The 15,681-nt window shown below is 39.8% G+C and overlaps 1 protein-coding gene across 3 annotated transcripts in view; it reads right to left on the bottom strand.

Moving 5' to 3' along the window:
• The window catches only part of ATM (ATM serine/threonine kinase), a 3,174,581-nt gene that overhangs the window by 1,864,035 nt on the left and 1,294,865 nt on the right, over window positions 1-15,681 (bottom strand). For all 3 annotated transcript variants that reach the window (XM_044072618.1, XM_044072619.1, XM_044072620.1), the window contains one exon: window positions 10,448-10,647. In XM_044072618.1, the coding sequence (XP_043928553.1) occupies window positions 10,448-10,647 (200 nt within the window). The remainder of the gene's footprint in view (window positions 1-10,447; window positions 10,648-15,681) is intronic.

Genomic DNA, 15,681 nt, shown 5'->3' with positions numbered 1-15,681 from the left:
TTTTTTTATGCAGTGTTACAAAAAACAAACTTCCAGTGCAATAGCTACAAAGAAATGCAATCTGAGGGTCATGTTGCTCAATGCTAGAAGTTTAAATCTCCAGATGCACTCACTCGAAGCTCTCCTCAAAATGGAGAATGTCAACAGCTGTGCTGTAATGGATACCTAGTTTAAAGAGACAGAAAGCACACCTACACTTCCAGGCTACAACTCATTCCATACCTTTCAGCCCCAGAATATTGCCGGAAGCTCCAAAGGTGGTGGTGTCTTCATAGTCTTAAAGGATATGCGCACCTCTAGACTGGTAGCCCAGTGCAATGCATCTGAGATGCTTCAGGTACAACACTGGGTGAGACAGCGATAAAAGTCATAGCCTGCTACAGAACCCCAAACATGCCCCTAGACTCTCACCGAAAGTTCCTAGGCACCCTGGAATCTATCAAGGTCCAACCCAATACTCTTATACTGGGTGACTTCAACTATCTTTCCATCAACTGGGAAAACTATTCAAGTACCAATGTACAGGCCCAACGGTTTCTGGAATTTATCAGTTTCAATGCCCTGGACCAGCCATTCTGACACCCACTAAAGGAAGCAACATCCTGAAGCTGGTTATCACTAACATGGAAGACTGTAGCTCCACATCTATAGTCAAGTCCTCCCTGGTTAAATCCGACCACAAACTGATCACCATGGAAATCTCCATCTCAAGTAAAAAAGGAAATTCACATGACCAGTAACCACGTCTCTCCAAGGCAGTCAGGATAGCAGATCCAAGGATAAAATTGCCTTTAACATCCAACAACACAATAAAGACAAGAATTCACAAAAAGAAAAGTCAGTTCAGTAAACAAATATCGTCAAGTAGCGGGTGTGGAATGTAATGCAATGCCGCCAATCTCTGTTAAGAAGAAATTTTTGTTCCCAATAGTACAATACACAATTTGCGTATAGGGGGTCACAAGCAGCCCTCATCGCAACACCTTTCCTTTGTTGGTAAAACTCACCGTTGAAGTGAATAAAGTTATTTCTAAGGATGGTGTCCATAAAATCCATAATCAAGTTTAGGGTGTTCCCATCCAACTTGATTCTGTTAACAAAATTTCACCAAATCATTCTAAACACTTTTCGTGCAGTATACTTGGAAACAACTCAATCACGTCAATAGTGACTAACCAAACCTCCAGACCATATTTTTCTTTAGACATTCTTCTCAAAAAGTCCCAAGAGTCCTTTGTTATGTGAATCACAGAATTCAGGAACTTTTTTAACTGAAAATCTATAAAATTAGCTAGAGGTTCAGTAATACTCCCTGCACCAGCCACAATAGGTCTGAATTTCATATTGCTGATCCATTTGTGAGTTTTAGGGATACCAAATATGCAGGGAATCTTAGGTTTCTCTACATGTGAAAAAACTGTAAAACTTTCATTGAAACTCCTCTGCAGTAAATGGTCCAACAAGTAAAAATTAATTTTAGCATGAGCAATGTTAATCTCAGCTCATCTACAGCCCCCACGAAGGTGACCACCCTGAAAAACTTCTCTAAAGCAGACTTTGGGCTCCTAAAAACAGAGGTGGCTAACGTCTCGGCACCCATGCCAATGGAAAACAGCTGCATGACTGCCGAATCATACACCAATACATTGTACGAGCACATACACAGATTAGCTGTTCTTTTATCTTCAGTTCTCATGCTCAGGAACACAGACCGTGCTGTCATGTTCTTGAGGAGAGGTCTGTATCAATCCACTGAACTCATCAAGTACACCCCCCAACTTCAAAATGACTACACCATCATTGAGAAATGGTGCACAAGTAAGCAACACAAAACTGAATACATGAAAAAATTACATTATTTGTGACAACAAAAGCTTCAAGAGGCCAATCTTGTTATCAAAAAGGATCCGCTTAGTAGTAGCACTACATTGGCATATCACTTCCCATCTGTAGTTCTAGCTGTGCACAACTTTATCCTTTGATGATTAACATTCTGCATCATAAACTATCCTCTCAACTACAAATAGCTTATGATAAGAAAACAGGACTAGTCAAATACTCAACATGCCACTGGGGAAAAATTATGTACTTACCATAACTTTGTATCTGTGTTGCCTTCTTTCATTCCTCCTCATGGTTGGGTTACAGATTCAACTCGGCTGCATTTTTACAGATTATAATCCAAGTCTTGAGCTCTTCCACTTCCCATAATGCACTGTCTTCTGCCTAACTATCTCAGATTGAGTTTGACGCCCAAATAGCTTATAGAGTTCAAAAAATTAGAAGAAAAAAGGTGAATCAAGAACCAGAGGCTCAAACCAGGAACATCAGTTCCTAAAAAGTTATCTCCAGATCTTCTACAGCACTGGGTCTCTCCAGGTCTTCTACAGCATTGGGTAAGGGGTGGGTGGGAGGGAAGATGAGGAGGAGGGGAAAGAAGACAACACAGATACTAAGTTATGATAAGTACATAACTTATAAATCTCATGTTGACTATTTCATTTCTCCTCGTGGTTGGGTTACAGCCCCCAGCTATACAACTCCTGAGTGGCCTCAAGGAAGCATATACCGGAGCACTGCAGGAACCAAAGGAATCCCTGCTCCTGGAAACAATGTTTAATTGTAATGTGTGATGAAGGTATGAGTTTTTGACCAAGAGGCTGCAGCACAAATATTATCTAAGAATGCCCCGGAAGAAAGCAAAGGCAGATGAGGGAGACATAGACCTAGTTGAGTGGGCCTTATGAGGGCAAGGCAACTGCAATCTGTTCTTGGCATAAATCAGGGTAATGCAGTCTGTTATTCATTTAGCAAGAGTAACTTTTGCAACCACCTCACCTAGGCGGCTCTGTGACAAAGACATAAATAATTGGTCTGATTTTTGAAAAGGTTTCACTCTATGAAGATAAAAACATAACTATCTATGAAAATAGAGCAGATGTAATAAACATTTTCCTTCATTAGAAGATTTTGGGAAGAAAACTGGTAGTTGTTGTGAAGACTGGTAGAGAAAGGTGAAGGCTGCCAGCCTAGCCAGACAGAATTTTATACATAGTTCTATCACTTGTAAATATGAAAGTGAATCATAGGCTTGTTGTCTTAAATGAAAAAAATGCTGTTAAAAAAATGTGGCAACAGTGCTATCTACTGACCCAGTAAAAGCATGTTGTGACCTTTTGATCTAAAGTCGGCTCCAGTCCAGCTAGATGAAGGCTTCCTGCCTATTGTTTTAAGGCTAAAGTTAATGACCAGAATTTACATGTGGAATGTCCTTTATTGCTCTAAGTGTAAAATAATGACTAATTGCAGTTTCTGTCAGCCTGGGAACACCAGGAAAGTGTAAAAGATGATATAATGTTTTATCAGAAATGCAGTTTCAATTTAAACAGTGAGAATCAGAGATTAGTGAGCATTTTTGTCTTATCGTCCAACTCACAGCACTGCCTCTTGCTCACATGTAAGTTATCTTAGACTTGTGTTTTCTTTTAGGGATAGCTAGAATTTAGGATGATTAGACTAAGTGTTTTCTGTTATGTCAAAACTGTACTACTGAATTATTTTAAGTATTTCTGTGTGATCTCTGAACTCTTGACTAGCACTGACTGTATAGTAGAAAGTATTGTCTTGTGGTTTTAATTACTTATTATTAAATATTTTAAAACCTTTTAACTGTGGCTGGTTTTGTGTAGAGATCATTTAAGCTCTTAAGAGTACTTGCATGCCTTTGGTAAAACTGTACAAGGCCACTCTAATAGCTTTAGCCCCGGGCTATACTACCAATTGGATATTAATATTGCACAGTAATAATTAGACACTCTTTTAAGGACCTTTGAGTAGCTGATAATTATTAGTGGGTGGTGGCAGGGTACTACCGTATAGTCTGGGCAAAGGGGGCACAGCTGGAGAACCTGTGCCAGCCTTCCCCAGGAGTGTCTGTGTGGTTGTATAAACTCTTATCAAAGTGTGTGTGAGTCAGCTACTTGAGCAGGGACACAAAGCACTGGTTGGACAGAGAGGGTGCTAGAGGTTTTAGCTTGCCACTAGGCTGAGATCTGGACAATATAGCAGTGCCAGTGGGGAGTCTTATTGGGGACCTGGAGAGCAAGGGTGCAACCAGCCCCGGACTGACTGTGATCTCTGTGTGCTCTTAAGGGAAATTGCACTTTAATGTGTGCATTTGTTATCCTTTCCTCTCATGTGAGACACCCTCTCTGGTATTAGTGGTGAAGATTGAGGCTCCTTGGTTGTTGAGCTAGGGCACAAGTGTCACAGTTGCATGGTCTGGTTGAGGTTGAATTCAGTAGCTACCTTGGGCATGAAAGAGGGACTAGTACAAAAGGCCACCCTATCTTTGTGGAAAATGATGTAAGGAAGCTTAGAAGACCATGCCTGGATTTCAGAAATTCTCTTTGCTGAAGTGATGGCGATAAGAAAGACTGCTTTCCATGAAAGAAACTTAGTCACAAACACTAGCTGGTTCAAAAGGTTTTTGAGTTAAGCCTTCTAAGACCACAGTAAAATCTCATGGCGGGGAAGGGCCTTTAACAGGAGGATTGAGGAGGAAGATTCTGTTCAAGAAGGCCTTTCACAATTTGGAGGCTGCAAGGGAAGCGAAAACATTACCTGAATGGAAGTTAGAGATGGCTGCCAATTGAAGTTTGACAGTACAGAAACTGGCTCCTTCTTTGAAAAGAGATGTAAGGAAGAGGAAGACCGCTGATATTGGAGCTGAAAAGGGATCAGTGTTCTCTCTGGAGGCCTAGAACGCACATCTCTTCCATTTATTCCCATAGACTTTCTTGGTAGCCAGTTTCTGGGAAGCGATAATGTCTCAGACAGGGGAAGCAAGCCAGGACCTTCAAACAATCACTGGAAGTGAAGAAACCAAACAGTCAGTTTGAGGGATATCAGACTTGGGTGAAAACCCTGTATCAGGTGAAGAAGGACATCCTGTTTGAGTTCCAGTATCCATGGAGGATATTTCAGGTGAGACCAGAGAAAGGGGAACCAAATCTGACGAGGCCAGTAGGGGGCAATTAGGAGTACCGAGTTCTGCAGATGTTTTGCTTTCTGTAGAAATTTTGGGATCAAAGGTAGAGGGGGATAAGCATAGAGGAGCCCAGGGGACCAATCGTGAATCAGTGTGTCCCATCAGGGACTCCCCAGAGCGGGTATCAGAGTGAAGTAGTTGCTGCACTTGCTGTTCTGGGGAGATGCAAAAAGGTCACGTCCACTACTGATTGGTTGAAGGACCACTAGTAAGAGGTCAGGATGGACTTGCTGAGCTTGTCTACTAGGACATTGGAGTTCCCTGGTATGGGAACTGCAAGTAGAAAATGGTCCAAAGACTTTGCCCATTCCCACACCTTCAAGGCCTTTCTGCACAATGGCTAAGAGTGGGTTCCTCCTTATTTGTTGATGTACCACAACACTGACATGCTGTCTGTGTGAATCGCAATAGTTCCTAGAGAGAACATACTAAAAGGCTTGCAATGTAAGGAGGACTGCTCTCATCTCCAGAACGCTGACATGCAACCTGGTCTCTATGTGGACCATCTTTCCATTGAAACGCCCCTCCACCCCAACTGGGGAGAAGGAAGTAGGAAAGGTCTGCCGATCATCAGGTCATCAGACAGCAGCCACAATTAGAAATGCTTTCTGCAAATCAAAGTCAACTTAATAGGAGCAGACAAAAGTTAGCAGAGAATAGACCATTGATCACCCAGGGTCCACTGAAGCACTCACATAAAATACCTTCCTAGAGGGACTAAAGGAATGGCAGCCACCATAGATCTGAAAGTCTGAAGTATAAGCCTTGCCAGTGGGGGAAGACTGGTTTAAGATGGCTCAAACATGACCTCTCAAAGTCTGAACACGATGAGTGGGTAGAGTTGCAATTTGATTTACTGTGTCCAAGGAAGCTCCAATACATTCTAAACTCTGAACCAGGGATGGGTTCGGCTTTGTCAGGTTTATGATGATACCCAGATGGTTGGCAAGGCTAAAGAAGGAATCCCTGGCATGGAGTAGTTGATGCCTTGTTGGGACAGTGAAGAGCCAGTCATCCAGACATGGAAGCACTTAAGAATCCTTCCAGTCTCAGGTGAGCTGCGACTACTGCCATGCATTTGGTAAACACTGTAGGGGCTGTGGTGAGTCCAAAGGGCAAAGCTCTGAATTGGAAGTGACTGACGTCCAGCCGGAAGCACAAACGACTTCAGTAGCATTTGTCTATTTTGATGTGATAGTATGCATCCTTTAAGTCTACTGAGCACATCCAATCGTCCTTCTGCAGCAGCAGTAGAATGGACCATAACCATTTGTAACTTTGCCTTCGTTGCAAGCAAATTCAGTTTGCTTGGATCCAAAATGGATCTCAGGTCCCCGGTTTTCTTTGGCACTAAAAAGAAGCAAGAATAAGTTCTGAATCCTTTTTGTTTAGTCAGGACCTCTTGGATGATTCTCTTTTGCAGTAGATTTAGAATCTCAAATCTCTGCTACTACATACTTCCTCTGACTGGGTGGAATACTGAGGAGTCTCTGACTTTTCTGGTGGAGGAAGGAGAAAAGGGATACGGTAACCTCTGGATATAATCTTTAGCACCCATTTGTTTTGTGTTATATCAGTCCAGGTGGTAGGATGTAGAGAAAAATGACCGCAGGCTGCCTCCAGAGATGAGCAGTCAGGCAGCGCTTCAGAAGCAATTGATAGAGCCCATCAGAGAAAGGCTCTTGTAAAGCCCTGACTCTGCGAACCCACTCTGCCCCTGGGGCAGCGTCTCCCATTGAAACCTCCTCCTCTGCCTCTAGAGAAGGGATCCCGTGCTGATCCTAGGAAGATCCCTAAGATTTCCAGAACCAGGTTTTCTTTCCATTTAACTAGTTTCTAGAAAACGTGCGCTGAGAAGTTGAAAACTTGACCGCAATGGCAGAAAATGTCTCCCCCCTCATGCTTACTAAGGGTTACAGTCTCTGACAGATGGTCCAAAAAGGGAGGACCCATCAAACGGGGCATTGACAAAGGATGCCATAAAGTGTTCCGCAAAATAATAAAGCCTCATCCAGGTATGTCTTAGAAAAGCAATCCCTGAGCTGGCTGACCATAAGGCACTCTCCATGGAGTGAGAGATCAGCCTCATGGAAGAACTGGAAAAGATGAAAGAGTAGTTATTTGGGGGGGAGACCTTCTTGAAGTCCACCAACAACATGATCTCTGCCAGGGAGTTTGAGAGTTCTTTCACCAGTTCCCTCTGCAATCAAGTAAAGCATGCCAGGTAGTTTAATGCTCTCAGTGAGAAATAGTCCGAGGCGTAAACACACCTAACAAAACCTGTCCATCACTATGGACTCCCGATTTGGCGGATGCACAGTGGAGCTCTGTTCAGCTACCTCCTTTCTGGTAGCTACTGCCACAACCATGGTATCAACTGGAATACCCTTGGTCCAATATGGTCTGGGCTTAAGGTGAGATAAACACTTGTCCAGATGTTTAGGAATAGAGTTTGATAGAATCCAGCGGGACATCAAAACCATGAGGTCATCCGCCTGGGGAGACCACCCAGGATGTAGATGGGTCTGTCCCAAAGCCTCAAAAACACAGACTCTTCCGAGGAAGTTGGTTGGTCCAACCAACTACCTCTCTGCTTCAGGATCTCTAAAATGTCTCTAACGGAAACATCCTCTGCTGGTGATCTGGGGGATCCACCCCCTTCATCAAAGTCCATGACCTCGGTGTTGGACTCCAAAGGGGAGTCAATGTGCCTAGTTTTGCATGTCTTCTTACCAGGAATGTCCTCTGTGGGATGTTCAGAAGAAGTCTTGGAAGAAGAAGGGGCTCCCTCTAGGGGAAGAGTTTGGAGGCTTGTCTGGACGGGCTGACTCTAGGCAGGCATGACAGGCTCACGTCTCTGAATCAAGGAGGCAGGCAAAAAGGGTCACAGCTCAAAGAGACTGGATCCTTACAACAAGAGTAGGCCGTTTTGACAACTTGAAATGCTGAAGGACTCAGTGAATCCCTTCCCAGTTCCACAGGAGCTAAGGCTAGTGAAGAAGAAAAGGCAGGGATCCCAGAGCCTTGAGTTCCAGGTAGAATCAGAACCAGACCTGAGCTGTCCAGGGCCGAAGCGCAGAGAGGAAGAGACAACTCTGACATAGTTGAAGCCAAACTCCTCCTCCCATATCCAACAGGGACATCCTATATCCAAGACTCGCGATCTGACGACATCAAAATAGAGGAAGTCAGGGTGACGGTCGGAGTAGAAGAAGGATAGCTCCTCATACCCAACCCCAGCTCTCGCTGCTGGCTATGATCCTGAGACTCCGATACTAAGGGACATATCTGAGAAGGAGACTGAGCTTGGAGGGAAAAGCTTGCAGATCCAGAGAAGACAAAGTGGAGAAAACCCCCAACTGGGTCAGAGTCTTGAGAATCTTCCAGATCATCCTGTCCACGTCAACCTCTGAAAGGCTCCTAGAAGACCTTGAAGAAGCCACTGACAGTGGCCTGGAGTGCCTGAAGGGTGTCTACTGCTGTCCGGGAGGAGACACAGCTCAATGCCCACCACCAGTGTGGGACCACTTGCTATCAGAACCGTAGCCTTAGGATCTGAGATGGAAGGAATAGCTTCAAGAGAACTGATGATCAGGCAAGTACCGGTCGAATCTGAAGGTCTCAGAATTTTAAAGGGTGGCTCCGAAGATGCCCTCGAGGACTTGTGAAGACACTTCTTCGAGTCAGAAGACCCTGCCACACTCTTGGAGGTGGTTTGAGCCCCTGGAGGGAAATCTGAAGAAGCAGGCAAGAGGCCCTTGGGGATCAACTTATTTTCACGGTCGGCGACAGCCTTAGGGTTGAAGGCCTCACAGATAGATAAAGCCAAATGCAGATTCTCAGGTCTAAGGCAATAAACAGAAATGTTGTGCATCCGAATGCAGAAACTTCCGACTGCATTCAGAGCACCTATTAAAACCCACTGGTTTGTCTGACATAATAAAGCAAAGCACACCTCAAAAAAATAACCCAAACACAGCAATAACAGTAAAAGCAACTATCTCACTGTATAACAGACATAATCAAAAATAGCTTAACAAAACAGAGTGACTACAACTATATACATATACAGATGGATACAGTTATACATATATATATATATATATATATATATATATATATATATTTTTTTTTTTTAAACTGCAGAAAAAAAAACAAGCCTAAAAAATGGCTAATAGGGAAGAGAGAGAGTGAAAAGCATAGGCAAAGCCCAAATGCAGAACAAGGAAAAGAAAGGAAGGATTCAAACCCGGCACTGTTACAGAAGTGGAGGAAAAAGGAAAACAGAGCACTTATCTGAGAAAATTGGAGACAAAAGTAGAAATCCTACTGTCAATAACATGAAAAAATGCTCAAGACTAGAGAAACCACATCTATCACTGCAGGCAGCAAATGAGATCTGAGGTAGTTAGGCAAAGGACAGTGTATTATAAGTGGGTGGAGCATGAGACTTGGATCCTGGTCTGTAAAAATGAGTCAGATCCATAACCTAACCAAGAGGAGGAATGAAACAGACATCAGATATACATATATAGATATATATATATATATATATATATATATATATATATTCAGATATCAAAGCACAATCACTCTTTTCAAAGCACTTGGCAGCAACCTAAGGCAACTACAAATAAACATTCATCACATTCACTGCCCGCCTATTCAAATTCAAGTTTGCACAAGTCAAAATCTGTCCAGCAAGCAAAAGGTGTAAGACAGGAAGTAATCTGCATCCAAAGCATGGGATATGCATCTAAATGCCTCCAGCTACAGTTTGGAACTTAGCTAACAAACTTGCTATATAGTTAAGTCAACTAGGAGGAAATCAGACGCTCCATAAAGTATCACACATATATACTGACATCTGTGATATAGTTCTCAATTTCTTTGCTAAAGAATTCAGGACAAAGCCAAAAATAAGGTGGGCAAAGGCCCATAATCATTACTCTAGTTCACGCAAAAAAATTAACAGAAATCAGGTTTTGCATCACATTGAATTTTTTGAACAGTAAGTGATATGATACTCTAATTTCTGGCATTAATACCTTACTACAATCCTCAGTGATTTACTAGAAAATGAAAAACATTATGAGAAAAAGGGCAAAAATATGAGGTAAATAAGGAACAGATGAGAGATGTGGTATAAGAGTAATTTTGACCTCTGGATATAACTTCCTGGTTAAAATGGTTAAACAGCCCACTATGGATTTCAAAAAATGATGCAATATATCAAAATCAGAGCATGCTAATACATTAAAGAAGAGTAAAGAAGATATCAAATAATAAACATTGCACAAAATGAAAATCATTACAGTAAAAAGGGAAAACAAACTATGATCCCTATAATGGTTACCAAATGAAACCTTAATATCTTTATAATTTAGCAATCATTACCTGTCATTTATGTGATGAATTAGAGTGTAAATGACATCTCGAAGAACAAAAGCCCAGGCTCCTCCTAATCCTTCCTTGATTTCGTTAAGCAAAAGGTTAACAAACAGATGATAGACCATAAGGATCCTGTGTTTTTCATAGATGTTAGTTGTTTCTGCTGCCTGCTTACATATGGCAAGCAAAATTCTTTGGATTGAATCCTGTAAGGCAGATGAAATGAAACTATCAAGATGAAATGTCAGCACATAAAGTGGTCCCTCTGGAAATCTTAAGTCATTTTTACAGAGGTCATATTAAAGTAAAACAGCTTTATACATAAAAAAGTAAGACTAAAATGCAGAGTTATCTTGCAATACAGTATGAGATGTTAAGAAGTTCAACCAGTACTGTGGCCATTTGTCAAAATAATTCAATAACTGGCTTGGTTGGATTTAATAAAACATTCATTAAGTGTTGAAAAATAAGAAAAATATATAAAATGTAAGTCCATAAACTGCCACAAAAAGTACTTCAACAGATAAAATACAGGAACAACTGTATATATAAAACTCTATGGACATAACAATGCTATCAGGAGATCAAGCCATAGGACACCAAGACATACTGAAAATGACATTAAACATTTCTATATTTCTGACAATTTACGGATAAGGATTCAAAAATCCCAAACCAGAAAATATTTTATGGGCCTCAAACTATGATGTCCAAAGTCAAGAAGGCAGTGAATTTCAAAGATGCAGAACAATGAAAATAAACATCTACCTGATGTTTCTAAACATATTCTTATAATTACAATCAAAACCAGAAAGAGTACAAAGGAACACAAGGAACCAGAAGGTCCTTAAGACAGGACGGCCCTAGGTCATTTAGGGCACTATAAGTATCAAGATCTTAAAGGTATATTTGGCCACGAAAAGATGATGCTGAAGAGCTCTGAGATTAGGTGTAACTTGACTACTACTTGCAGCTACAGTCAAAAGACAAAATTCCGATTCTCCATTCTTGAAAAACAGCCTGTATCACTGAAATTTGGTTGATATCAGTGCAAGAATAACCACTTTAAAATGTGCATGAGACATTAGACATTTGAACCTGGAAATGTTCCTAAAAAAATAAGAGGATTTCACTATGGTTGACAACCAAACTTTCATTGTCAAAGTGCTTTCTATGAATACTCCCAAACTATACACCCTGAATGCAAACTGCAATCAATTTTCTCCATAAAATATTGGGGAAAGAACAGGCACAAAACTTGCAAAGATGACAAGTTAGGATGTACCTGCATCACTTCAGTCTTTTATGGATGCAGCCTAAGATGGCGACTAGTCATCAGTCAAGGATGACATTCAGGAATTATTTTCTTTTATAGAAGACTGAAAAATCAGACATTTACTCCTGAATAAAGAAAAAGCAGTTATACTTAACATTTCTATGTGGTGGCTTTGCGCTATGCACCTCAAATGTGGTGATGCTGGTAGTGATGGGGGGGGGGGTGCTGTTCCACTAGAGCAAGCCTGCTACATAAAAGTATTAACTCAAGACCATTGGACAAAGGAGATAACTACAACCTCACACTAAAATTGCAAAACACACTGACTGCATTTTTGTAACTGTACTTAAATTGAACATAAACCACTTTCTTAATAATCATTGCAAGAAAAAGATTAGCAATAAGGTGATAATTAGCAATTTTACATTGTACTTGGATCTAAAGAAGGCTTCCTGAGAAAAGGAATAATCAAAGCATCTTTAAAGAAAAACAAAATCCTCCAATGTAGTTAATCTTATCCTTCAATGAACTTAATCAATAAATGAACTTAATCTTATTCTAAAAGTTATTTTTCTCATTAGAACGTCATACAGATCTCATTCAAAGTCCAGAAACCTCTTCAGATAATTTCAACAAGCAGAAGGAGACCGTCTTTCTTATTCTTTTGACAAAAAACACCCAGAGAGAGACTATCAGTGAAACCTTTTCCACTGTTCCAAAGTAAAATGCTTGAGAAACAGAAATAAAAAACACAGGAGGTGATTAGAAGAATCAGGAGTACACTGGACTTGAACCAGAGACTGGTGATGAAAGATAAAGATAAGGATGAATATTAGCAACCTTTTTAAATTAGTAAATAAATAAGAGATTATAAACCATCAACTCACTGGACAGGCACAGACACGTGAAATGTAACTTTGTAAGAAGTGGATGAGAAGGAGTGGAATTTTGCTGAGTAAGTTAAACTGATGGGTGGACTGCAAATCATATACCCACTTTATGTCATTATTGTTCAGAGTGACCCTGAAAGGAATACAGAAATAACAAAGTAAAATGTTGATCTTTTTATGATGTAAATGGCATGTTATATTATAAAACAGTTATGTATACTGTACAGTTAAAGATATTTTAAATGTGAGATGGGGAAGTCTTATTAGTGACTGCTGGATATGTTAAAGATAATTACACCAATAAAGTATTTTTCTTAGTTGTATGATATCCATATTTTATACTGTAACAAAATAAGAAAGGCTGGAGAAAAGCAAGTTACATGTAATATAATGTTGTGATCTTGGGCCATGGTGGTGGTGGTGGTGGTGGGGGGGGGTAAAGTATACTGATTACATATGCAGAATTAAGATCATAATTCCCCAGTTTTACAAAGGCAGATATCTAGATTATTGTCCCTGGCTTAAGCTGCACAGATATAAGCAAGGGCTTGAGGGTTGGTAAAATGGTTAAGGTGTTTACCTCACAGATACAAGAAACAGGGTTTGATTCTCACTTTTGAAAGGGAAATTGGCTAAGTTTAAAATGGCTTACAAGGGCAGCTAGCCTAGCAATTAACTATAAGTAGGCTTGAAAATAAGATAAATTGGTGAAAGGCATGGAAACAGTATCAATTCCTTGCAAATGCAATATTAGTACCTCTTTGTCTTCATTTCTAATGGCTTTCAGTAGGAGAAAAGAATTCTACAGGTGTAGCTATTCTTGCATATATCTGCAAAGTTACTATATGCTTTTTTGTGTTACCATCTGCATTTACTTGGAGACAAGCAGTTAATCATGACAGGTCTGAATACTGTTGACTGAAACATAAACGCTACAATGTAATAAAGATTTAAATATACATTGGCAATCAGCTGAGTGAAAAATAAATGATGTTTGAAACAGTGGGAAGTGAATAATGCAAGACACGATTTATTTACAAGTAGCCGGTCCATGTTTTCTTAGGGTTAAAAGTTAATATTTACCAAAACCATGCAGCTGTTTTTCACATTTGTGAAGTGAACAAAGATAAAAAAAAATAGGATGCATAGGAACACATACCCTAACATGCACTGTAGCATAGATGACCTTAATTTTGGAACCTGTGCATTCAGCCGTCAATCTAGGGAAACTGCTCCTATCTGGAGAGGTAAACTTCATTTTTTAAAATACATACAATGCTGTATGATTGTGGGACTTTAAAATGGGGGCCCTGAAAATACATTTAGTTTTTTGTGTGTTTTTATTGAAGCAAAAATTCTTAAAAATGTGACGGGTTCATATGAAGATGGAAATAAACTACTCATGACATCAGCCTGCAAAACATTAGTGTGAGTATATAAGCTAAAAGCAAACATTCAAAAGAAATATCATGTATAACAACTGGGAGTAACAGCTTTCTATCATAACAGGTACTTTATCCATATTAACATAGAATATAAATGGTCTTACAACTATAGACAAAAAGCAGGAAGTACTGAATTATGTTATGATGTGTAGGCTGCAAATAATAATACTGCAGGAGACGCATTTGGGTAGAAAACAACAAACAAATTTAACAAAAAGGATTTCAGGGTGGACTTTAAGCAGAACATTGGGGGGGGGGCAAAAGAAAACTGGAGTTATAATACTGATTTTTAGATGGCTCTAAAAGTGACAGAATAGGGGGAAAACAATAAAAGTAGATTTTGTGGTAGGGAGGGGTTATTAGCAGGAGAGGAAGATTACACTGGTAAGCATGTATACTGCACTTAAAACTCCTTTTATGGCACTTGAGAATTTTGGGAGAAATAATGTAAGATTTCAGCATGGAAATACTACTTATGTTTGGGGACTGGAACCTGATTTGCAACAGTGAGTATGAATCAAGCGGAGCAATGCATATTATTCCGAGGTACAATAACTGGGTTAGATGGAACAAAATTATATTTTGAACAAGGATACGTACTTAGTTGAAAGTTTTGACACATCAATTAGCTATTTCAGATGAGCCATCAATAAAAACTAAGATAAAGATGCAGGAAAGTCAAGTAAAAATGTGACGTGACCCTCGTGCTTTTCTATTTATTTGTTAAAGCAAGAGAAATTTACGGAATGGGTAGTGGAAATAATTTGAGAATTATTAGGGAAGATAGAAATTTCTTCAAAATGCATAGCTAGTGAGTGGGATAAAATGAAAATGGAATTTAAACATATGGTAAAAATAAGAGAGAAAGAGATAAGTGAAAAAAGTAATAGGAATAATTTGGAAGGGTTGACAAAAGTGAAGTATTGCAGAATAAGAGAAATCTCATAGAACAAGAAGAGCAAGTGCACAGTGCTAAAGGGAAAACGAGGCTGTATTTGGACAATACGTACAAGTTTAGAAAGGCTGCTGTTACATAAATATTTTCATAATTCCAGAGCACAAAAGCATTTAGCACAACAGCGTAGGCAACAGAAGGAAGAAAAGGATATTAAATTTAGGGAGCCTATAAAAAAATAACCGGTAATCCCACAGAGGAATTAGAGATATTTCAGACATTTTATGAAAACTGTATAAAACAGTGGCATGTATAACCCAAGGAAAGGCACAAATGTAAATATTTATGGAAGATTTTTTTCTGCCAAGGTTAGTGGAATATAAAACTCAATAATTAATAGCCAAGAGATGAGATAAAAATGGCAAAGCTAAATAAAACAGTGAAATCGCCAGGAACAAACTATTTCTGTGGAAGCTGGGAAGTTGGTAGGGAAGAAAGTAATAAAGGTCTGGAAGGTTGTTTTGTTTAACAATGTTTGGGGGAGGGGGAGCACCAGCATCTTGAAAAAAGCTGTGGTGGCCTTATTACTCAAAGACTGTAATTACCCTTCAGATCCAGTTTCATATACCCGTTTCAATTTTAAACCATAATTAAAAAGCGTTTATATCTATTTTATCTATTCTCTTTGAAAAGTACAGATACCACGTGCTTATACCTATACTGACTAAAGAGAA

This window comes from Protopterus annectens, chromosome 5.part0 (assembly GCF_019279795.1).
Source record: "Protopterus annectens isolate FY-2018-M chromosome 5.part0, PAN1.0, whole genome shotgun sequence".
NCBI lineage: Eukaryota > Metazoa > Chordata > Ceratodontiformes > Protopteridae > Protopterus > Protopterus annectens.
The sequence above is the reverse complement of the archived record's forward strand: the minus strand, read 5'-3'. Positions and strand labels throughout refer to the sequence as shown.